Source organism: Carcharodon carcharias, chromosome 20 (genome assembly GCF_017639515.1).
Source record: "Carcharodon carcharias isolate sCarCar2 chromosome 20, sCarCar2.pri, whole genome shotgun sequence".
Classification (NCBI taxonomy): Eukaryota; Metazoa; Chordata; class Chondrichthyes; order Lamniformes; family Lamnidae; genus Carcharodon; species Carcharodon carcharias.
In genome coordinates, this window is record NC_054486.1 from 21,612,987 (window position 1) to 21,639,090 (window position 26,104).

The 26,104-nt window shown below is 45.2% G+C and overlaps 1 protein-coding gene across 4 annotated transcripts in view; it reads left to right on the top strand.

Moving 5' to 3' along the window:
• LOC121292469 (pleckstrin homology domain-containing family G member 3) overlaps positions 1-26,104 on the top strand; it is a 198,184-nt gene that overhangs the window by 85,208 nt on the left and 86,872 nt on the right. Inside the window, exon 1 of one of the 4 annotated variants that reach the window (XM_041214443.1) lies at positions 15,714-15,959. The exons of the other annotated variants lie outside the window; for them this stretch is intronic. Coding sequence (XP_041070377.1) covers positions 15,923-15,959 — 37 coding nt within the window. The 5' untranslated portion in view covers positions 15,714-15,922. Of the gene's footprint in view, positions 1-15,713; positions 15,960-26,104 lie in introns of those variants that run through there. 4 annotated transcript variants of the gene reach the window in all.

Here is a 26,104-nt window from a genome sequence, read left to right on the forward strand (position 1 = left end):
GGCAAAGGATCCAGGAAATTCATTGCTAATACAATCTTTTGGCAAGTTGAAGCATGTTCAACGCTGTCCTGCAAAGGAAGGCGACTTAGGGCATCTGTATTGGCTATATGCATCCCTGGTCTCTGCATAAAAGTATTTTCATATGCTGATAACATCAATGCCCATATTTGAATTCTTGTGGAAACTATGAAAGGGATAGCTATTTCTTTGCTAAACAGACCCAAGAGCGGTTTGTGATCAGATACAGTACTAAATTCTCGACCATATATATACTGATGGATTTTTTTTAACTCCAAAAATAATCGACAATCCTTCTTTCTCGATTTGTGAATAACCCTTCTCAGCCTTAGAGAGGGTTCTGGGTCCATCGCCTATCGGCCTTTCTGAACCGTCGTCCATCATGTGAGATAGTACCGCTCCCATGCCATAGGGGGATGCGTCGCAAATTAGCACCAATTCTTTTGTCGCGTTGTAGTGTACTAACAAGTTTGAAGAGTGCAAGAGCTGTTTAACTTTCGTCAAGGCTTCTTCTTGAGGTGACTTCCAAGACCAATGTTGGCTTTTCTTTAATAATGTGTGTAGAGGTGCTAGGACTGTTGTTAAGTTGGGTAGGAATTGACCATAATAATTTACCATTCCCAAGAATGAATTGAGCTCTGAAACATTTGTAGGCGAGGGTGCCTCCTTAATAGCTTTAACTTTTTCTTCTATTGGGTGTAACCCTTGGGCATCCACCTGGTGGCTCGAGTGAATGACTTCACTTGCCTGAAAGGTACACTTTTCTTTTCTCAAGCACACCCCTGCTCCAAGAATCATTTTAAGACTTCTTCCAAGTTAGGCAAGCATTCTGTTCCTGTTAACCCAGTTATTAGGACGTTGTCCAGATAGACCATGACTTGAGGTAGTCCTTACAGCAAGTTCTCCATCATCCTCTGGAAAATCGCATAGGCTGCAGAAACACCAAAAGGCAGGCGTGTGTATTGATACAATCCTTTGTGTGTATTTATGGTTACATATCCTCTGGATGTATCATTCAGTTCCAGCTGCTGATACGCATGACTCATATCTAAGTTAGTGTAAGTTCTCCCTCCTGCTAACTTGGCATACAAATCCTCGATCCTGGGGATAGGATACTTGTCCAACTTGGCAGCCATGTTTACTTTTAACTTGTAATCCCCACATATACAGATGGTCTGATCCAATTTCAAGACAAGGGCTATGGGTGCTGCCCGTTCTGAAAATCAGCATCTCTAAATGGTTTGATTCAGTGTCAACCTTCTCTCCCAGTCGCAGACCTGGCTTTAAAAAAAACAAGGAGTTGCTTCAGAATCAACATAGATCTTAGCCTGCAGGCCCTTGATTTTCCCCAGTTCCTCTTGAATGACCTTGTCATATTTCTTCAGCAGCTCTGGCAGTCCTCTAACTCTCAGCTGGAAAATTTCAGACCAAATTAGTTTAATTTCTATTAACGAATCATGTTCTAGAAGACTTGGTTCTTCACCTTCCACTACAATCACAGGGAGCGTTGCTATCTGGTGCTTGTAATAAACAGGTACAGTAGTGATACCTTTCACTTGTACGGCATCACCAGTATACGTTTTCAATTTGGCTGAAGACTGCTCCATATTCAATTGTTGAGTATCTTTGTTTAAATATTTGAATGTGTGCTCCCCCATTACAGTGGTTGATGCACAGGTATCCACTTCCATAATCAAAGGTTTTCCATTGACCTGCAGAGTAACAGTGATTGGCTCTGTTTTCCCTACTTTCACATTAAATAGAGAACAAACATTAGAATTAGCAGTTTCTAGTTCTTCCACATTATGTACTTCAATCAGTTTAGCTTGCAGCCTGGGAGCCTGTCTCAATCTCCCGTTACATTGCTTCAGTATGTGGCCTCTTTTACGACAATAATGGCACTCCGCCTCTTTAAAACGGCAAGTTTCAGGGATATGGTTACTTCCACACCGAAGCAATTCATTTTCAGATTTGCTGCTGAGCTGTTTCTTATATATTTTTAAAAAAAATTTTTGGGTAGCAGGCACTGTCTCCTGCTTTGTGGCTGACTCCCTGGTTTCTGTGCCATACCTAGCAGTCTGTTCCCACCCCAACTGGAAAACGGTGCCATTTTGTACACACTGTAGGGCCTGCGAAACCACGCTTGGCGCTTCCCATCGCAAGCGCTATTTCCAATGCTCTCTTAAAATCAATATTTACTTCAGCTAATAACCGTCATTAAATGGCATCATCGTGCACACCTCAGACCAGGCGATCTTTTAACATATCGTTTAGGGTCTCCCCAAAGTCATAATGTTCAGTTAGCTGTTTCAATGTTGTTACGTATGTTGCTATGGCCTCCCCCAGGGTGCTTTTATTCTCAAATTAAATTTGAATCTCTGCATGATTACGGAGGGCTTGGGTTGAAAAAGACCCTTTACGAGATCTAACAACTCGCTGAAGGTCTTCCAATCGGGTGCATTTGGGGCCGTCAAACTACGGATTAGATTATAAGTTTTAACCCTACAAGCACTTAGAAGAATTGCTTTCCTTTTCTCCTCCGCCATTATTTCGCTTGCTTGGTAAAAGAGACCGAGGCTTCTATATATTGACCCAATCCTCTGTGGATGAGTCGAAGGTGTCGGTCCTGCCAAAAAGTAGCATACCTAGTGAGTATGTTTTCCTTTCTTCTAGTTAAAACAAGATACTCACATTCACTGGGTGAGGGACAGTGCAGGAACTAATTTATCCTTGTCGCCAGTTGTTACAGACTTGATTTTCTGGACAGGTTTCTTATAAGAAACAGTGAATTTTATTTACAGGGCTTCAGCAGCAGTCTTAAAGTTACAGTCACTACGTTCCTTATAGCTACAGTTACTACACTATCGTAATGTTGGAAACCTGGCGTGCACAGCAAGATCACACAAGTAGCAATGTGATAATAATCTGATCATTTTTTTTTTTGTTGTTGTGATGATTGAGGGATAAATATTGACCAGGACATTGGGATAACTCTTTTGCTCTTTTTTGAAATAGTGTCATGGGATCTTTTACTGAGAGGGCAGGCAAGCCTTGATTTAATGTCTCAACCAAAAGACGGCAGTTCCAACAATGCGGCACTCCCTTAGTCTCAGTCTGGGGTGTCAGCCTGGATTTTTGTGCTCAAATCCTGGAGTGGGACTTGAACCCTCCAACTTCGGACTCAGAGGTGAGAGTGCTGCCAACTGAGCCATGGCTGACATCCTAACTGAGAGTCAGAGTCTTTAGAGAAAAAGTGGAGAGGGTTGGGGGGTGGGGGGGGGGTAATGAAAATTCAGCCTGTGTACAATGGTTCTTTCAAAGTGGCAAATTGATCAAACTGTCTTGAGGCCTTGTGTGGCTACTGTTTGTGTGTCAGCTGAGCAGATGTGTAGTCTGTATTAGTGTGTATTTATTATATATTATGAACATTAGCAAGTATACCCTCATCGCCTGATGGCTAAGCCACAGCATCCAGGACCTAGCTGCCTGATCTGACCACTTGGATTCAATACCTCCTGGAGTGTTGAAATGGATGGTCCTGGTCTCAGTGCCTCCCTGGGATCAAGAGAGAATTGGCTGGGCTTTCCGCTGAGTGTGTGGGTTGTCTAGCTAGTGCGTGAAGATGGGGTAGCCTCCCTCCTCAACTCAATAGCCAGCAAATTCATTGTCCAGGTGCAAAGACCTGGGTCAGGTCACCTAGAGGCGCCTTGTGCATCTGAAGCCTGGCAAAATCTTTCCAAGAGGATGTTGGTGAGAGACGGAGGGAAGTGCCAGCTAAACAAAAAGATTTGCACTTACATAGCACCTTTCAGCTAATCGACAATTGAAACATTCATCTGTACCTTTGTTAACTCCAGACTCAACTATTACAACGCTCTCCTGAGGGATGAACTGGCTCCCCTTATTTATTCAGCACCCCTGGTTGGTCACGACGAGGTTAATTTAAAAAAGGTTCCAGTCCTCATGGATACCTTTTCCCAGTCCAGATGTATTTATGTTAACCAGGCTTTCTTGATTTAAAGAAAGGGTAAGTTTATTAGTGACTAAAACCTGAGGAAAAAATAATAAAAATGCAACGCACATACACACAGATCAGAAATGAGAAGTTGAGTTCAAATATAAAAGTTTTAAAAAGTATATGAATCAGTCTTTGGCTTGTCTGTGCGGTATAGATGGCGAAATGTTGTAGCTGTTAAATTGGGTGATTCCAGTAGAGTTGACCTTGGCAGTTGAGCAGTTGGTTTGGAGATTCTTGGTTCGACAGGTTAGCTGAAGGAGTTGTCCTGTTTCCTTCTCGACTGTGTTGTTGACTTGTGACTTGCCTCTACAAACAGCGAGGAGAGAGGGACTTTTACCTGCAAGCTGCTGAGTGCCTAGTTGCTATTCTTCTGCTGTGACCTTCACAGCCCACACAAGCATACCAGAACTAGATCACACAGATCAGGTTTGCAGTTAGCTTTTTAACCCCTCTTCTTGTGTGTTCCTGGAAGGGAAAAACAAACGTGTCTTTTGCCCAGAATCTGCTTCCTTTCAACTCAGGCTATTTCCATATTCTGAGATATCACTCAACTGGAGATGATTTCTGCTGAGATGTGGTAATCAGTCCCCATTGTTTTCGCAACCACAGGAGGTTAAAGTTCAGTTTTTTGCATTGCATCTCTCCCTTTCAAGTGTCTCTGTCTGAAGTGGGCCTTGACACCTTTTTAGGTGTGACATTCCAGGGCCTTTCTGGACTAGTTGGTCAAGTATAATCACATAGGAATTCCTACGTCTTCCTCAAAAATAGTTCAATATGCTCATAAGTAATTCAGGCTGTGATCTGTCATGACAGGGAACCTCCCCATTTCAGCTTGGGAAGCCAATTGTCCCTGTTTATCTTCTGCCCTTTCCAGTGAATCCTCCACTCACCCACCCACCCTCTTCTCCTCTGTTCTGGTCCGATCAGTATTACTAGACCGCAGTTTTGCAGGTCTCTGACTGAGTGGATGAGTTTAGCCAAAACAGTTATGAGCTATTCGACCACAGAAGCCATCACAGTTTACCTCGATCCTCTGCTCAACAAGGGGAGTGTTGACAAGTGGAGTCCCACAGAGGTCTGTGTTAGGACCTCAACTTTTTACAATTTACATCAATGGCTTAGATGAGGGGAGTGAAGACATGGTAGCTAAATTTGCAGATGACACAAAGATAGATAGGAAGGTATGTTCTGAAGAGGACATGAGGAGGTTGCAGATGGATATAGGTAGGTTGAGTGAGTGGGCAAAGATCTGGCAAATGGACATTGATGTGGGGAAATGTGAAATCGTTCACCTTGGCAGGAAGAACAAAAATGCGTTACTTAAATGGAGAACGGCTGCATAATTTTGAGGTGCAGAGGGATCTAGGTGTTCTAGCACATGAGTCATAAAAAGTTAGTATGCAGGTACAGCAAGCAATTAAGAAGGATAATGGAATGTTATCCTTTAGTATGAGAGGGATTGAACATGAAAGGAAGGATGTTATGCTTCAGTAGGGCATTGGTGAGACTGCACCTCGAACATTGTGTGCAGTTTTGGTCTCATTTAAGGAAGGATGTAAATGCATTGGAGGCGGTTCAGAGGAGGTTTACCAGATTGATACCTGGAATGAGTGGGTTGTCTTATGAGGAAAGGTTGGACAGACTGGGCTTGTTTTCACTGGAGTTTAGAAGAGTGAGGGGTGATTTGATTCAAGTATACAAGATCCTGAATGGCCTTGACAAGGTGGATGTCAAAAGGATGTTTCCTTTTGTGGGTGAGTCCAGAACTAGGGGGCACTGTTTTAAAATTAGGGGTTGCCCTTTTAGGACAGAGATGAGGAGAATTTTTTTCTCAGAGGGTTGTGCGACTTGGAACTCTTTGCCTCAGAAGGTGGAGGAGGCGGGGTCATTGAATATTTTTAAGGCAGAGTTAAATAGATTCTTGTTAGCCAAGGGAATCAAAGGTTATTGGGGTTAGATGGGAATGTGAAAATTGAAACACAGGAAGATCAGCCGTGATCTTATTGAATGGCGGAGCAGGCTCGAAGGGCCGAATGGTCTACTCCTGTTCCTATTTCTTATGTTCTTATATATTTTCCAACAGCATGGAACAGCCAAGAACAGTGTCCAGTATTTTATATTCTCCTCACGATCTCCAATGATGCAGCTCTGGCTGTGTTCAGTTAACTGAGTGTGTGCGCACGCACACACATGTGCACATGTAAACACAGACACGCACACATACACACACTTGTACGTATGCACATGTGCACACGCATGCACACACTCACGCATGCACACACTCACGCATGCACACACTCACGCATGCACGCACTCACGCATACACGCACTCACGCATACACGCACTCACGCATACACGCACTCACGTATACACGCACTCACGTATACACGCTCTCACGTACGGTCTCACGTACGGTCTCACGTACGCTCTCACGTACGCTCTCACGTGCACACTCTCACGTGCACACTCTCACGTGCACACTCTCACATGCACACTCTCACGTGCACACTCTCACGTGCACACTCTCACGTGCACACTCTCACGTACACACTCTCACGTGCACACTCTCACGTGCACACTCTCACGTGCACACTCTCACGTGCACACTCTCACGTACACACTCTCACGTACACACTCTCACGTACACACTCTTCATGTACACACTGTCATGTACACACACACACACTCACGTACATACACACACATTCACGTACATACACACACACTCACGTACACTCACTCACGTACACGTAAACACTCTCTCACTCATGTACATGTAAACACTCACTCACGTACATGCACGCACTCACTCACTCACGTACACGCACACGTACACACACACACACACACACACACACACACACACACACACACACACGTGCATCTATCAACTGAGTCACTGCGTGACATTATTTGCAATGAGAAAAATAATTGGGAAGGGTTGTGGTGCTGGGGGTGGGTGGGAGACAAGGTGCAGTGAAAGGAATGTCACTGTTTTCTGGCCCTGGAAAGGGTTAATGTTGTATTGACGGAGGGCTCTTGTGTCAGTCACTGCCTGGTACCGTCAGCTGTTCACAGTGCCTCACGACAGCCAGCAAGAACAACCTGTTTGTGCTGCAGTGTGACGGAGCTGGAGAGGCGGTGCCAGAGGCACACTCGGTGCCAGCGAGCACAGTCAAAACAACGAGAACCATCTGCACAAAGGTATTGCTTAACTTCTCTTTTCTTCTCTTCCCTCGTTTCTTGAGGGCACTGACTTCCTTGCTGAGTATGGTTCACCCCCTTGCAGGTTACCATGAACCTATGCATGAGGGTCAGCTGGCCATTCGACTAAGGGGGCGGCGCTGGAACCAGTTAGTGGATCAATTTGTCCACATGACTAGGGGGCTTCGAGTGGTGATCAGGTAGCAAGGACGGCTCCCATCCACTGGTGAGGGCTTGGGTTTTCCCTGCCTCCCATAGCCTGGGAGGGGGAACTGAAGTGTTGTTGTAGTAGCCTGGGCTCAAATCCTTAAACCCTTAAGCAGCAACGCGGTTTGGTGAAGGAGTTTGTGAGTGAGACTGAAGGCGTGGGTATTAATAACAGAGAAAATTGGGACCTTGTCATATCTTTCTGCTTCTGTCAATAGAAAGAATGCCTTGAATTTATATCGCGCCTTTCACAATCTCAGGAAGTCACAAACTGCTTCACAGCCAATGAAGTACTTTTGAAGTACTGTCACTGTTGTAATGTAGGAAACGCGGCTGCCAATTTGTGCACAGCAAGCTCCCACAGTCAGCAGTGAGATAAGTTATCAGATGATCTGTTTTGGTGATGTTGATTGAGGGATACATTGACCAGAACACTGGGGAAGGACTTCTTGTTCCTCTTCGAAATAGTGTCACAGAATCTTTTACGTCCACCTGAGAGGGCAGGCAGGGGCTTGCTTTAATGCTTCATGTAACAGAGAACTGCCTCGGCAGTGCAGTGTTAGCTCAATTCTCTGGAGTGGGTTGAGTGGGGCTTGAACCCATGAATGTCTGTCTGGGAGGGTGACCCACGGCAAACACCACTTTAAAGTCGTAACACCACCTTCTGCTCTCTGGTGCCTCCTTAAACTCCTTCGGTCTTCCCACCTTAATACAATCTATGGGATTTTGAAATCTGGAGGATCTTACTGCTGTGAGGCGCTTGGTGCATATGGTTTTTGACTTAAATATTTTTGTTATTGAGCTGCCTCCGGTTAACGTACAAATGTATTGTTTTAAAATAATTGCAAATGCCTTGTGTTCCTCCCTTAATCCTTCACAATCCAGCCTTGCCATCTAATTATCACTGCTTGCTGATTCACCTCACTTTCAATCCTATCGTTTGCAGACGACCTTGTGCTCTGCATTGTGAGCCTTGGCCCTTTGCTCCAGTGATTTGTGGAAAAAAAGCACAGCAACTGAAACTCAAAGGCAAACCTGGCTTGTTTAGGTGTGGGAAGCGGTTTGTTCAGCTGCTGTATGTATCTCTGAAGAGGACACAGTTCCTTTCCTCCCTCTCTTTGTTTTGACATCGTGTTAATTGTGTGTGACAGTTAAAACCGCATGACGACAAACTTTGGAGGTGAGCCTGTAAATCCTGCCAGAGGTTATAGGGCTTGAAAGATTACGTGGTCCTTGGCTGGAATCTCTCTCTCTCTCTCTCTCTCTCTCTCTATCACTCTTTCTCTTTCTCTCTCTTTCTCTCTCTTTCACTCTCTCACGTCTCTCGCTCTTTCACTCTTTCTCTGTCTCTCTCTCTTTCACTCTTCAACAGTATCAGTTCCTGATAGCATGCTTATGGTATCTCACTGGGGTTGCCAACACCCCCAGGTTTGGCCTGGAATCTCCAGGAATTGAAGATCAATCTCCAGCACACTGCTGTGTGCAACCCTGGAGAAAAATCAAACAGACATTTAAAAAATACTTATTTTTTATTTTGAACATTTATATCAGATATGAAAATATTGAAAACGGCTGAAAAAAGATTGGCTGACAGTCAAGCATCATCCAATTGGGTAATGAGCCTTTTGCTTACCAATTGGCACAGGAAGGCAGTGCATCACAAGGATGGATATGTTGGCCGAGTAATGGCAAGAGTGTGGGGGCAAGTCACGTGATGAAACCTCGTGGAATACAATTAATCACAGTTGACAACCCTATATTTCACCTGCAAGCACATCTGGCTCACTCGGTAGCCCCCCTCTTACTGTCAGTCAGAGGTTTGTGGGTTCAAACGCCACTATGGAGCCTTGAGGACAAAATCCTGTCCGACACTTCAGTGCAGTGCTGAGGGAGTGCTGCACAGTCAGACGTAACTACTGCTATGGAAATACCGTCCAGTTTGGTTTTGCAATGTCAACTATTGTGCTGTAGTTACATCCTCTCACCATAATGTGTCTCTGTAGAGTTACGTATCTGAAGTCTCTCCCCCAACTCTTGTGTCCAAACCAGACAATCTCATCAACTGATGTGGACAGCACCAGGGACAATTGACTTGAAGTACATATTCCTTTGACATAAGCTTGGCTTATAATGTTTGAGGATGGAGGGCAGTCTAGTGATGTGCAACTGCAGAAAGAAGCAATATCAGATGGAGCTCCTGTGCTTGTGTCAACTGTCTTAACAAAGGGAAAGGCCTTTCTCTCATTTGTCTGTTCTATAAACTTCAACTAAGTGCAGATTTTATTCCCTTTTATTCAAATCAAGGCAGATTTTATTCAAATGAATGTGGTTTGGCTGTGTAACCCTAATTTTAGTGTCCTTTATAAACCCTTTGCCTGTTCACCAGAGCAGGATGAGGAACCTCAGAAACTGTAATATTAGCTGCAATCTCATTTTAGTGATTCTGCCTGAGGCATTAAAATTTGGAATTGGCCCCTGAAATCCAGACGCTTTGGAGCTTATTTGAAGGTTGTTGACTCTGGCTGGACCATATTCCGGGAGGTTTCATTGTATGAACTCTCAGCTCCAGCCGTACCTCATCTCCCTCCAACTGTGTTACCACATTGGTTGTCTGATCTATCAATCCTCACGGCGATTGGTCGATAATGGAGGCCACAGTGCCCACAATCTCCTGTGCCCCAGAAAGAGCCCTATCTATGATATGATGTCATCAGTTGGGATGGGGCGTGGGGGGGTCACATCCTGTGACACCTCTGTTTGTTGCTAGTTTGTGCGGAAACCGTCCTTTCTTGCCTAGGTTGCTCGCGGCTCTGCCTGGGAGATTAATTCTAGGAGACTCCTGGACAAGCTAGGAGAGGTGACAATGCTAAGCTTGACTGCAGCAAGGAGGAGGGAGGTGGAGATGAAGAGAAGATAACAGTGTTAACAAAAACAGCTTGTGTAGCGTTTTTAATGGAATGTAAATGTCCCAAGGCACTTCACAGGAGTATTATAAAACAAAATATGACAGAAGGAAAAGGTCAGATGACCAAAGAGATGGGTTTTAAGGAGTATCTTAAAGAAGCAAAGCATGGCAGCAGAGAGACGAATCAACTAGGAGAGTTGAGCTATAACTGAAGGAATGTATTTTTAATCTTGAAAGATAACTAATATTTGTTAGTTGCTAGGCAACTGAAAGCATGGCCACCAATGATGGAGCAATTATAATTGAGGATGCACAAGAGGCCAGAGTTAGAGGAGCACAGATATCTCAGAGGGGTTTTTTTTGTGCCGCCGGCTAGGCCAGCACTTACTGCCCTTCTCTAATTTTTAAGAGTCAACCACATTGCCATGGGTCTGGAATCACATATAGGCCAGACCAGGTAAGGACAGCAGATTTCCTTCCCTAAAGGATATTAGTGAATCGACAATGGTTTCATGGTCATCATTAGACTTTTAATTCCAAATATTTATTGAATTCTGAATTCCCGGATTTGAACCCTGGTTCCCTGGATTACCAGTCCAGTGACAATACTGCTATGCCACTGTGGAGATTACAGAGGTAGGGAGATGGATGGAGTGGATTTTTCTGGATGCTTTATGAGTAGACCTTCTAACAATGCAGGGTACCATAAACTAGGGCCTCCCTGAACTAAACTCCAGTCTGCTCTGACTGAATTCCTAGACTCCACTAAGAGCAAACTAAAATGGCTTCTCTGTCTACCCACTGGGCACGCTAACAAATATTAGTTATCTTTCAAGATTAAAAATACATTCCTTCAGTTAAAGCTCAACTCTCCTATTTGAGTCATTCAGTTGGAATTTTCATCTTAGTTTCCTTGATATGATAGCACTCTCACCTCTGAGTCAGAAGGGTAAGATTCAAGAGATGTGACCACATAATTCAGACTCACACTCCAAGTGCAGTACTGAGGGGTTGCTGCACTGTTGTAGATGCTGTCTTCTGAGATGTTAACCGTGGCCCGGCCTGCTCTCCAACGTGCATGTGTAAGATTTTATAGCACTATTTGACAAAGAGCAGGGGAGTTATTCCTGGTGTCTTGGGAAATACTTATCCCTCAACCAACATCACAAACCATTCGGTGGTTATCATATTGTTGCTGGGAGCTTGCTGTATGCATATTGGCTGCTGCATTTTCTACATTACAGCAGTGACTCGTGCATCATTTGCTGTGAAGCAGCTGGGGAAGACTGAGGTTGCAAAAGTCTTTTGATTTTAATCTTTTGTTGTTTAGCCTCGTTGTGAGGAACTGGAGGCACAAAGAAAATGGCAACCACCCACACCCCCACCCCCACCCCCACTGAGGGGTTCACAGTTCACTCACATTAGCTGAACAGTTGATATCGAATCACAAAAAGACCTCGGGGCAGCACGAGATCCACGTTCAAACAGACGGAACTCTCTAGGTTTTATTGTGGCCTCACTCACACTCTCCTGCGTGTCTGTGTGTGGGATCCCACAACACAAGAACACACAACACAGACCAGAGGCTGCTCAAATTGGCCCTTCCAGTGAAGCCTATTTAAAAAGTTGAACAGTAAATAACTTCAAACATGACTGTAGAATCCCCAGAAGTCAGCGCCATAACACTGAAAGCTAATTCCTTTTCTTTCATTTAAACGGCAACTCTGGTCTGCCCTCTCTTTGCATTTTGAACATAAAAAATGGGAACAGAAGGAAGCCAGCCGGACCCTTGAGCCTGTTCCACCCTTCAGTAAGATCATGGCTTGATACTGGACCTGAACTCCACGTTCCTGCCTATCCAGGTTCTCCATAGTATGAAACTTTGACCCTTGACCCTCACCCAGCAACGTGTTGTCACTTTCACAAGGGCCACCACACTATGCCAGTGTGAACCTAGGTGTGGTGGTGTTGTCCTTGTTTAGAGTGATGTGGTGTTCAGACGCCCAACAGGTACTGGTCGCAGGACTGTACAATATGCCAGGAGTAGCTCAGCGATGGCACATCCGCGCTGCTGAATGGTAAGGTTCTAGGTTCAAGCCCCTCCGGAAAGGAGTCACATAGCGGTCTGCCCAACACCAGAGTCTGGCAAGTGACAGAATCATTTGATTTTTTTCCACTCCCTTGTTCCAGCCCACGTGCAAATTACTAATGGTGGAACTCGCACCAAAGTTGTCTTCCACTCACATGTACCTCGAGAATATCACATACCATGGGAACTCCTTACGCTCTGTAACTTTTGTACTTAACCCGTAATTTTATCAAGAGTTTCAAGGTGCTTCCCACAATGCAGTTTTGAAGCGACCATTTTGTACATATAGCGAGAACCCATAAACAAGATGGTTGGACAGCTTTTCTTGGTGATTTTGGATGGGGGAGGAATGTTGGCCAGGACACAGGGAGCAATCCACTCTCTTTGTTAAGCAGAAACATGGAACCTTAAACTACTAAGCAAATGAGGAGGGCTTCAGTTTTAAAAAAAAAAAACCCTGATATTGAACACGTGCCAGCAGGACCTGAGGTATTCGATTTCTGCCATATTTTCTTTGATTTCCCACGGACAGATGAATCTTCCTGTGCCGTGTAGGTCACAAGGGGGAAGGGTTGTGGTGATTTAATGTTCCATCCTTTATCTCCTCAGTCTGAAAGATGTGATGGTAAATTGAGAGGCCCCATCTGTCCTGTCTGACAGATGTAAAGGATCCAATGCCACTATTTAATAGAACAGGGAAGTTATGCCCACTGCACTAGCCAATATTTATCCCTCAACCAATAGCACTGATATGACAAAAATTGATTATCTGGGATTTTGCTGTGTGAAAATTTCCTGCTGCATGTCCTGCATTACAATGATGAAAGCAAAATACTACGGATGCTGGAAGTCTGAAATAAAAACACAAAATGCTGGGAAAACTCAGCGGGTCTGGTAGTATGTGGACCTCCCCACAGATGCTGCCAGACCTGCAGAGTTTTTCCAGAATTTTCTGTTTTTATTCCTGCATTACAACAGTGATAACACTTCAAAAAGCACTCAGTTGGCTATAAAACGCTTTTTGGGATGTCCTGAGATCATGAAAGGTTCTATGGAAATGCAGATTCTTTAATTTGTTCTCATTCCCAAATAACGGTACCTCATTAGTGCAGCATGAGGGGAAATTGGGTCCACTGGGAATTGTGTCAAGTCTGAGGTTACTTGGAACTCCAGTTCACAGGAGACCGTCTAAACTGACGGCTGAAATCAGCTCTTTCATCCCAACAATTTGGCTTGGGTTAAAAGTGGTTACAATTAAGGCAGTGAGGATCTCAATCCCCTGGCCAGGAATTTGTCTAATTGTGCTTGTGTGGGATTACTGCGAGGCACCCCCTACATTTTTGTTTTCCTTTTAAAGAGTAATTAACAGTCCCTCACTTCCCTCCGCCCCCCCCCCCCCCCCCCCCCCCCCCACCAAGAGACTGTAGTGTGGAGCCTTGCTGAACATACATTGTGGAAGCGAAGAAAGGACAGAGATTAGTGCTGCCAACTGTGATTTAAATGTATTCCTGGAGGTTTCGTCACATGACTTGCCCCATCCTTCAGCCATTAGTCGACCAACTCATCTATCCTTTTGATGCACTGCCTTCCTATACCAACTGTAAAACAAAAAAGCTCATTACCCCATTGGATGATGCTTGACTGTCAGCCAAACATCCTTCCCCCCCGCCAGTTTCAATATTTTGGTAAAGAGAAATGTTCAAAGAACATGACGTAAAATTGTCCAGGTGATTTTTCTCCTGTGCTGCACACAGCAGTGTCCTGGAGGTTGGTCTTCGATTCCTGGAGACTCCAGGAAACTCCTGGAGGGTTGGCAACCCTGAGAGGCACCACGGAGGGCAAACAACTTGGGAGTTGGTGTCCTAAACAGGCCTGGTTTTAATCTGCCTAAGGATATTCCCTCACCTGGAGATACCTCTTGCAAAACAAAATAATTTGCATTTATATAGTGCCGTTCTGCACCTTAGAACACACCAAAAGTATGTTACAGCCAACGTAGTGCTTTGAAAGTGTAGGTGCTGTTGCACAATAGGAAATGCGGTAGCCAGTTTGTGCACAGCAAGCTCCCAAAAACAGCAAAAAAGAAGGCACCTCTCAACAGTGCAGGATTCCCTTAGTACTGCACAGGGCTGGATTACATGCGCAAGTCTCTGGAGTGGGCTGTGGATCCATGACCATCTGACGCAAAAGCAAAAGAGGCTGCCGGCTGAATTGGGCCTTTCCACTTTCGACATCAGTGTGCCAAGGCCACTTTAAGAAAGAATTGCTGAGCTAAAATTGTGGTAGTCACAATGACATGAGCTTCAAGGTTTGTCTCATATTTCAAAGAGAAAAGCTGAAGCACAGGGGATTTACCGTGTGCCTCCCTGAGGAAAATGCACCTCGTTTGTGCTGTCGAGCCTCGTCCCACCCCTGAGACCCCCGCCCTCCACTCCAGGTGAGACATTAATATCGCTCGGTGACCCTCTTTCACCCCAACTGTGTTAGATCCCTCACCACCGACCTTCCTTTCCACCTGAAGGGACTCGCAGTGTGATGGCAGACTATTTCTAGGGGGGAGGGGAAGCAAAAAATGAGAATTTCTACCATGCCTGCCAGGACCCCACGACATCCTGAAATGCTTCACAGCCAATGAAATTGAAGTATTTTGTTATAATGTTGGACATGCGGCAACCAATTTTTTGCACAGCAAACTCCCACAAATGTGATCAATGACCAGATGGTCTGTTTTTGTGGTGGTGGTAGAAGGATAAATATTGGCTGGGACACTGGGGAGAGCTCCTCTTCAACTTGGAGTCTCAGCCCTGGGGCATTGGTGCTCAAGTCACCGTGGAGTGGGACTTGAACCCCCGATCTTCCGACTTGGAGATGAGACTGTTACCCACTGATCCCCAGCTGACACCTTTTGGATCAAGTAGCTATTCAAAATATAAGAATAAGTGGGTGGGGGGATCAGTTTGGGTCATTCCAGTGCTGTGCTGAGTATAGAAAGAGGCAGTCTCCCCTGGTTTACCTGATGCCAATTTAAACTCCCTTCCACTCCAGGAAATAAGGTAATCAGGTGTCCAAGCGAGAGACGGGCAGGCCTGTGGTATGTTGATGACAGGGAGCTTTTCTGGGAGATGGGCGGAATGAAGGGCTTAGTGGTGGGGTTGTGAGTAGCGAGTCGACTTCCTCTTTTGGTTTTCCAAAGCTGGCTGCTGTGCATTCAGGTATGACCTGAAGCAGACAGGTGATTGTGCTGTGATGTCATTGCCACACCTTGTTCAAGGATAGACAGAGAGTGGGAAGAGAGGGAGCTCAGTGTGCTCAGCCAGAGTGAGTGAGCTGACACCACAAATCTGAGGCAGACTGCGAGGCAGAAGAGTTCCATTGAAAGCAGAGGGGCTACTTATTTAACTCCAAGTTTATTCCCCCACCCCCCCCCCAATTTGAGGGGAGGGATTGTTTTCCAAACTTCCTGGATGTGAGGATGTGTCAATGACGACTTTGAACAGAAGGATCACCAAGTGGTTGGGTAAGATTTTGTGTGTGTGTATTTCTCTGTCTGTCTCTCTCTCTCTGCGCTGGAAGTTCAGTTGTTCCTGCATTGGTGTCAGATCCAGTCTCCGTCAGCCGCGTATTGGGTTGGAATTGTCTGACCCCTGCACAATCCCCAGCTCACCCTGAGCTAATAGGGTTGCGGTACAAACTCTTTCATCTTAACGAAGGTTTAATGGTTTGATTTGAGGGCTGCGGCGATAGATTGTGTGCGACCCCGAGCTGCGGGTCTCGAACCCAAGTCACAGAACATTTATAGTCCCTGAGCAAGTGTCTGTGTAATTTTGCTGTATACTTAGCAAAGCTGCTATTAGTTCAGTCTTACTAAACCGACGTGTTGTGGGTATTGGATCACTGAAAGCTGGATGGTGGAAGAAGGGAGCGTCTCTATTGACGGTGCCTGAGTAATGGGTGAAAAATGCCAAAGCTCGCTGCCTTTTTTTCTCTATATATCACGCTGTTGCTGATGGACCACCTCAAATGGTTGGCATGTGACTGTGCCAGGGGATGCCAGTCGGGTCACCTGCCTTGCATGCGTTTGAGCTCCCGATAAAGCGGGTGGACAAACGTAGCCTTGTGCCCTACGCTGGGGAACTGGAGCTTGTTTGTTGATTTATTTTTCTCGCCCTGTCTCTGGTAAACGTCGCCGCTCCCCAGAGCTGATACAGGATGACCCGGGACACTCCCTCAACTTTTAACTCCATTCTGCTCTAAGCTGTAGAATGATACAGGACAGGCAAAGGCCATTCGGCCCATTGCGACTGTGCCAGCTCTTTGGAAAAGCTATCTTCCCCACCTTCCCTTTCCCACAGTCCTACAGATTTCTCCTTTTCAAGTATATATCCAGTACCGTCCGGAAAGCTACTAATGAATCTGTTTCCACCTACTGATTTGAGCAGTACATTCCAGATCATCATAGCTCGCTCCCTAAGAATAAGTCTCCTCTGGATCTTTTTTGTCTTAAAGACTCACCTTTGGAATTCTCAGTGATTCCATTTATTCAGAAAGAGCTCAATCCTGATGAAGCTAGTTAAACAGGAAGACTTCTGCATGGATCAGGAGTTCTGTCAACTGCAGATCAAAATGGCCCATTTATAAACATATACAGCTGCCCCTTTAGTCATCCAACATATCGATCTTAAAGGGGAAGTGTTTCTGATATTCAGGAGGACTAGGTTACTCTTAAACAAAGACTGTTGTGGCTAATGCTTTCTGCATTAAAGTTGTTTGATAATCCATTGGAGACTCAGCGGCTCCCCTCTGTGAAGCTTATTTCCATAGCAACAGTATTCCCCTTTAACCAAAATCAAATTCTTTTTTAAAAAAAACCGAGAGAAACATTATTCTAATTGTTTAAGAATGTGCTGCTGTACTATGAAAGTGGTTAAAAAAAAGGTTTTGGTTCATTGAGGTTCTACACAAATGGTAATGGATGAAAGGATTCCTGCTCCAATTTGGAAGGAATGGGAACAAAAACAGAAAATATTGGGAAAACTCAGTAAGTCTAACAGTGTCTGTGGAGAGAGGAAAAAAAACAGTTAACGTTTCGAGTCCTTATGACTCTTCAGTGCAGAGGAAGGAATGGGGGAGGGTCTGTGCCCTTTTGGAATTCTGTATGCATTGGAATGGCGGGAAGGGATTTGTCTCATTCAGAAGGGATGGGAGCAGGCATTGGTCATAGAGATTCTGCACAGTGGGAGTGAATGGGAAGGGGTTCAGTACATGGAGAGCCTATAAATGAGTGTATGGGAAAGGTTTTGGTTGATTGGGAAGAAGTGAAGAACTTTGGAATTCTGAGTGGGGGGATGGAAAGGGATTTGGAGCCCTGTGCTGAGATTGTGCTTCATTTTTGGTTTGAGTTTATTGATACTCCTGTTATTTTGTATACAGCCATAATAGGCTGCCTCAATCTCCCTAGGATTTCTGTAAGTGTAATGGGGGGTGCATGGAATCTTGCACTACTCCCAGAAGAAGTGGTAAAATTTCTCAATGGCACAGTTAGAGCTTTTGAGTTGTATCTGAATAAAAAATTGAGCTGTACTATATAAGGATGTGAAGTACTGCTGGTGACAGATCAGTCACCAGGGATGGGGTAATGAGTATAATTTGAGGTGGTGACTTATGAGTGTTACACAAGAAGTATATTGGCACAGTGATGGAGTATGTTTGGTGGATTTCTTATAGTGTTGGCCCATATAGACCCACTTCTAATATGGCAGAAGCATTATTTTTGTCCATGCTTTCTGGCTGTCACAGCACAGTGTCAAGTGTCACCTGATGCAGATAGCACATAGAAAATGCTCCAGGAACAGAAAGTGCTGGAGCCACAATTTCCGCAAGTTCTTAATTAATCTACCCACAAATAAATCTAGGGTCTGATCTTCAGCCAGGATTGTAAATAACCTTTGAATGAACTAACCATTTAACATCAACTCACCTTAAAGGGGCTCATGACCACACATCAGAAAATTGATGGTTTATATTTCCCATGAGATATCACGGCCCTGTTCTGTATAACTGTATACCCTTTGCACCTTGAATTTATCGGTATACAGATCGATAGATAGAATTCTAAATTCTTGTATCGAGCACAAGGTGTGTACAACATCCAGAGGTTACTTGCGGAAGTGAAGCAACCTTCACAAAAGAAAGAGAAAGGGAACCAAGCCTTGAGTTGCAGGTTCATTCTGACCTGGAGCATAAAGCAATTTGCCACCAGTAATTAATGTCTGGAATTTCAAACAAGCTGCAATTACCTGGGGGGTATCCTTAAAGGGACAGCTCAACAGCTGACGTCATGACCGTGTTCCAGTGTCTAGACGAATCGCCAACAAAGCTGAGAGAGTGCTGCAAGCATGTTAAGCCCAGTTATCACAACAGACTGATCCCTACGACTGGTAGTAATTCCGTCGATGGGAAATGCTCCATTTACCTCAGTGATAACACTCTCATCTCTGAGTCAGAAAACTGAAGGTTCAAGTCCTACTCCCGAAACTTAAAATGCAACATCCAACCTGCTACTCCCAGTGGAGTACAGAGGGAGTGCTGCACTGTCTTTTGGATGAGATGTTAAACTGAAGCTCTGATGGACGTAATGGATTCCATGGCACTACTTTGAAGCAGAGCAGGGGAGTTCTCCTCACCAGTATTTTCCTCTCAACCAACATCACTAGCACATATTGTCTGGACGTTATCACATCGCTGTTTGCGGGATCTTGCTGTGCACGAATTAGCTGCCGTGTTTTCTACAACAGCATCTACACTTCAGAAATATTTCATTTGACTGCAAAGTGCATTAAGACCTCCTGAGGCCATAAGCACTACATAATTACAAGTCCTTCTTTCACTTTCCCTATTCTTCTTCTTCATTCTTTCCTTTCTTCCTTCCCTCACTCCTTTCCTTTCTTAAATTCTTTGTCTGTTACAGTGAGCTGACACCTAGTTAATAACGAGCCATCATGCTTCCTCCCCTCCCACCCCCAGCCCCCGCACCACCCTGAATGTATAACTCATGTTTGAGGGCAGTTATTTGGACACCAGTACCCTAGTGCCTCCCTTTTGTGTGCATGAAGTGGAGTATTCAACTGCGGGGTGTTGCAACTAAATCTGATGCCATTGTCACCCAACAACCTCTCTCTCATCCATTCTGGGATGGTGATGGCTAGTTAGTCATAAAAGGGAGGGGACTGGGCAGCTTTTCCTGGGTTATTGAGGCCCTATCACATTGACTCAATTCAGCCTCGTCATTGCTGATTGGAAATCCAAACCTGGGATCTTTCTGCTCTATACAGACTAGTACTGCCCATGTGTTTACCCAGAGAGGAGGGGAAGAAAGTGTGCAAAGAACTCCAAAAAATACTTTGGACAGCTTTCTGATTGTAATGGGGACAGTCTCCTGATGAGCACCTTTGGGACTGCTCTGTACAGATCTGTTGTTTCAGTGAAACGTGTCTAATAAATCCCCGTCCAAAATGGCAGCTTACTCCTACTCCTGAGCATGCTCAGAGACCAACTGGATGTCAGCCCAGAGTGGCTCTTTTCACTCCTTTGCTGTTGTCGCATCCATTGTGGATGGTCATTGTGGATCAGGCTCCTGTTCCTGGAAAGGAAGAGGGCAGTGGTTGTATTTCAAATTGGTGAGGCACTGAAAAGTGGGATATTCATGGTCTGTGGTTGCTATGCAAGCAGTTCTTCATTGCCCATTTTTACTGAGGTGGGCAGTATTGTGTGTGTGGTACTGGGCATGTTCGAACACATGCAGTGTGCTAATGAGAGGCTCTCTTCTGATGCCCTGTACTGAGCTGGGTATCTCCTGAATAATACCACTTATTGAATTTGCTTCATATTGCATAATAGGCACAGTGGGCTGAATGGCCTCCTTAGTGCTGTATCTTTCCATTATTCTATGATCCTGTGAACTGTGGGTCTTGACATTGTGTATAATAGTGTGACTATCTGCGCAGCATAACACTCTCTTATAGTGAATGTACTTGTGTGGTGTTTATGTTACTGGACTAGCAACCCAGAGAGTGCAGGTTCAAATCTCACCAGGAAAGTTTGAGATCTTGAATTCAATTTAATACAAAAATGTTTATTAAAAAGCTGTAAAAGTGACTACAAAGCTGTTGGATTGTTGGAAAAGTTACAAATGTCCTGTCCTAACCCATTGTGGCTGTCTTCTGAAGTTCTCCAACAAGCCAACTGGGTTGGGTATATATTCCACTGCCTGATGATAGCTGCTGTGTTTCCTGGCCCTCTCCAATGGGAGCTGGTATGTTGATGGTGAAAACTGGTATGTTGATGGGTGCTAATGTATTAGATTGGTACAGCTATGTGTGCTGCTCTCCTGGTGGGAGCTGTCGTATGTATTAGCCCTCCCAAATTGGAAAGCATGTGTATGCTGGTATTTGTCCAGTGTCCTAATCATGAGAGCTGGAGTGTGTTCTGGCCCTAGAGTATGTACTACTATCCTCAGGGGAGTTGCTATGTTATGCTGGTGCTGTTATGGGTATTGGTATCCTGATGGTGAGAGTGGTGTGTGTATACTTGCTGGTATATGTACTGGCCCCCTCTAATGGAAGCTGGTATGTTTACTGGTGTCCCAAGGGGATGGGGGCGCTGGTGTTATTCTAGTGCTGGCTTATCTTGTTGGGAACCGCTGTGAGTACAGGCCCCCAGACGAGCCTGATGTCTGTTCAGTGCAGCATAAAGAGCAGTTTGTTCATCCACGCACACAGGATCAGTTGTGTGCTACAGTTGTATTTGATTGGTTATCTTAACAGTTTATTTATTTTTTCCTGGTTCTTGTTTTCTTTAAGTGGAGGGCGAGGGCATGTTTTGTTTTCCTGACTGAGTGCCAAGCGCAACCTTTGCCAAAGGCACTCTTGAGTTCACTTCCCTCATGCCCTTGGCAGATAGGGCAGCATTGGAGCGGGCCAGTGAGAAAGATGGGCACAGAGCCTTGTCTTGCTAGTGTGCGAGGCACTAGGTTGATTGCCTGCTTGCTGGGTGCAAACACTGTTTGGCCAGCTATTAGCCAAGCAATGAAAGCATTAGACCAGATACCAGGGTGACCCACTGGACATGGGCACTCATGCCCATTTCACATGGGTAAGCTTTCTTTTTAGTTTGGCACATGGTACAAGACTACATCCTTAATTTAATCTTCTGCAGCACTATAACACCTAGAAAGAGTCTGACCATTCCTGATAAAAAAAAATTCTGTTTTAACCTTGCATAAAAAAAACATGGTGGCAAATTCTCACCCAGCGACCTCTGACACTTGGGTTAATGTTTAAATGTCAAGAGAAGGTGCAAAAAGATTTACATGGATGATCCCAGGCCTGAGAGGTTATAACTGTCAGGAAAGACTGAGCAAGCTGGGACAATTTTCTCTTAGAAGACCTGACACAGGTTTTTAAAGTTATGAAGCGGTTGAAGAGAAGATGTTTCCGTGTGTAAGGGAGTCTAACACTGGGAACCACAAATATGGGAAAGTCACAAATAAATCCAGGAAGGAATTAAGGAGAAAATTCATCGCTCACAGAGTGGCGCAATGTGGGACTTGCTACCACATGGCAAATCTTAGGTGAATAGCTTGAATGTGCTTAAGGGGAAACTAGATATAAGAGGGATAAATAAAATAGAAGAGTGCTTTTTTTTCTTATTCCTTCGTGGGATGTGGGCATCGCTGGCTGGGCCAGCATTTATTGCCGATCCCTAGTTGCCTTTGAGAAGGTGGTGGTGAACTGCCTTCTTGAACCGCTGCAGTCTATGTGGTGTAGGTGCACCCACAGTTCTGTTATAGAGGGAGTTCCAGGATTTTGACCCAGCGACAGTGAAGAAACAGTGATATATTTCCAAGGCAGGGTGGTGAGTGGCGTGGAGAGGAACTTCCAGGTGGTGCTGTTCCCATGTGCCTGCCATCCTTGTCCTTCTAGATGGTAGCGGTTGTGGGTTTGAAAGGTGCTGTTTAAGGAGCTTTGGTGAATTCCTGCAGTGCATCTTATGGAAGGTACATACTGCTGCCACTGTGCATCGATGTCAGAGGGAGTGAATGTTTGTGGATGTTGTGTCAATCAAGCGAGCTGCTATGTCCTGGATGGTGTTGAGCTTCAAGTGTTGTTGGAGCTACACTTATTCAGGCAAGTGGAGAGAATTCCTTCACACTCCTGACTTGTGCCTTGTAGATGGTAGACAGGCTTTGTTGAGGTGAGTTACTTGCCGAAGGGTTCCTAGCCTCTGACTTGCTTCTGTAGCCACAGTATATTGCTAGTCCCATTTGGTTTCTGGTCAATGGTAATGCTCAGGATGTTGGTAGTCGGGGAATTCAGCGATGGTAATGCCAGTGAATGTCAATGGGTGATGGTTTGTTTATCTCTTGTCGGGGAGAGTCATTGCCTGGCAGTTGTGTGGTGTTAATGCTACTTGAAACTTGTCAACCCAAGCCTGAATATTGCCCAGGTCTTGCTGCATTTGGATATGGACTGCTTCAGTATCTTAGGAGTCGTGAATGGTGCTGAACATTGTGCATTCATCAGTGAACATCCCCACTTCTGACCTTATGATGGAAGGAAGGTCATTGATGAAGCAGCTGAAGATGGTTGGGCCTAGGACACTATTCTGAGGAACTCCTGCAGTGATGTCCTGGAGCTGAGATGATTGACATCCAACAGCTCCAACCATCTTCTTTTGTGCTAAGTATGACTCCAACCAGCGGAGAGTTTTCCCCTTGATTCCCATTGACTCCAGTTTTGCTACAGCTCCCTGATGCTACATTTGGTCAGTTGCTGTCTTGATGTCAAGGGCAGTCACTCTCATCTCGCCTCTTGAGTTCAGGTCTTCAGTCCATGTTTGAACCAAGGCTGTAATTGGTAGAAGGTGACGAGCAGGAGGTTTCCTTGCCCATATTTGACCTGGTGTCATGAGTCTTCATGGGGTCTGGAGTTGATGTTGAGGACTCCCAGGGCAACTCTCACCCAACTGTATACCACTGTGCCAACACCTGTGCTGGCAATGATGGTGTCTGGGACATTATCTGTAAAGTATGATTCCATGAGTATGTGAGACAGCTCTCCCAATTTTGGCACTAGCCCACAGTGGACTTTGCAGGGTTGACAGAGCTGAGTTTGCCATTGGTTCTGGTGTCTAAGTCGACGCAGGCTGGTTCATCCGATTTCACTCCTTATTGATGTTTTTTTAGCGGTTTGATACAACTGAGTAGCAGTTAAGAGTCAACCACATTGCTGTGGGTTTTGAGTCACATTTAGGGCAGACCAAGTAAGGATGGTAGATTTCCTTCTCTAAAGGACATTTGTGAACCAGATGGGTTTTACGACAATCAACATAATTCATGGTTTTCTAACTCAAATTGAATTCAATTTGACCATCTGCCATGGCGGGATTCGAACCTGGGTCTCTGGATTACTAGTCCAGTGACAATACCACTACGCCACAGCCTCCACCGATCATCAGCGAACATCCACATTTCTGACCTTGTGATGGAAGGAAGGTCATTGATGAAGCAGTTGAAGATGGTCACTCTCACCTCACCTCAGGAGTTCAACTCTTTTGTCCATATTTGGACGAAGGCTGCAATGAGATCAGGAGCTGAGTGACCCTGGCAGAACCCAAACTGAGCGTCAGTGAGCAGGTTATTGCTAAGCAAGTGCCGTTTGATAGCACAGTTGATGACCCCTTCCATTACTTTACTGATTTTTGAGAGTGGACTGATGGGTCAGTAATTGGCCGGGTTGGATTTGTTCTGCTTTTTATATACAGTACCTACCTGGGCAACTTTCCAAATTGCCGGGTATATGTCAGTGCTGTAGCTGTACTGGAATAGCTTGGCTAGGAGCGCGGCAAGTTCTGGAGCACAAGTCTTCAACCCTATTGCCGGAATGTTATCAGGGTCCATAGTCTCTGCAGTACCCAGTGCCTTCAGCCGTTTCTTGATATCACATGGAGTGAATCGAATTTGAAGACTGGAATCTGTGACGTTGGGGATCTCCGAAGGAGGCTGACAAGGATCATCCATTTGGCACTCCTCACTGAAGGTTGTTGCAAATGCTTCAGCCTTATCTTTTGCACTGATGTGCTGGGCTCCTTCATCATTGAGGATGGGGGATATTTGTGAAGCCGCCTCCTCCATTGAGTTGTTTAATTGTCCACCACCGTTCATGACTGGATGTGGCAGAACTGCAGCGTTTAGCTCTGATCCATTGATTGTGGGATTGCTTAGCCCTGTCTATCATTTGTTGCTTATGCTATTTGGCATGCACGTGGTCCTATGTTGTAGCTTCACCAGGTTGACACCTCATTTTTAGGTATGCCTGGTGCTGCTCCTGGCATGTCCTCCTGCACTCTTCATTGGACCAAGTTGATCCCCTAGCTTGGTGGTAATGGTAGAGTGGGGGATATGCCGAGCCATGAGGTTACAGATTGTGCTCGAGTACAATTCTGCTGCCGCTGATGGACCACAGCACCTTATGGATGCCCAGTCTTCAGTTTGAAATCTATCCCATTAAGCACGGTGGTAGTTCTACACAACATGATGGAGGGTATCCTCAGTACGAAGATGGGACTTCGTCTCCACGTGGACTGCGTGGTGGTCACTCCTACCGATACTGCCATGGACAAATGTATCTGCAGCAGGCAGGTTGGCGAAGATGAAGTGAAGTATGTTTTTTCCTTTTCTTAGTTCCCTCACCACTTGCCATTGACCCGGTCTAGTAACTCAGTCTTAGTGATGCTACCAAGCCACTGTTGGCGATGGGTGTTGAAGTCCCCCGCCCAAAGTACATTCTGTGCCCTTGCCACCCTCAGTGCTTCCTCCAAGTGGTGTTCAACATGGAGGAGCACTGATCCATCAGCTGAGGGGGGACGGTATGTGGTAATCAGCAGGAGGTTTCCTTGCCCATGTTTGACCTGATGCCATGAAACTTCATAAGGTCTGGAGTCAATGTTGAGGACTCCCAGGGCAACTTCCTCCTGACTGTATACCACTGTGCCTCCACCTCTGCAGGGCCTGTCCTGCTGATGGGACAGGAATTAGCCAGAGATGGCAACAGTGGTGTCTAGAATATGGTATGTGTAGATAGGATTAAATGAAGTTGAGTGAGAGGAGGTTTGTGTGGAGCATATACACCAGCATGGGCTTGTTAGGCTGAAAGGCCTATTCCCGTGTTGTAAATTCCTATCTAATTCTATGTATGTAACCCTGGGTTCTGCATCCAAAACATTATTTTGCTTCCAAATGATTCAGCCAACTGCTACTAGGTAAAATCACCTCCGAGTAAACTGATTAAATCTTAATCATGTGTTGCAGAAATCCAAAAAAAAACTTTCCCTTTAAAACATAGGTTCACCATCACAAAAATATGGTTCAGCAGTTTGTGGCTAGCCAGCTGAAATTTTGGCATGCCGCTAAATTATGAGTTTGCTGTCCAGATGTACGCTTGACTCTGAATCAGATGGTCGTGAGTTCAAGTCCCACTCCAGGGGTTGGAACACATAATACAGGCTGGCGCCCCGTTGCAGCACTGAGGGAATGCAGCACCGTTGGAGGTGCAGTCTTTTAGGTGAGGCATTAAATCGAGGCCCTGTCAGTCTGCTCAGGTGCAT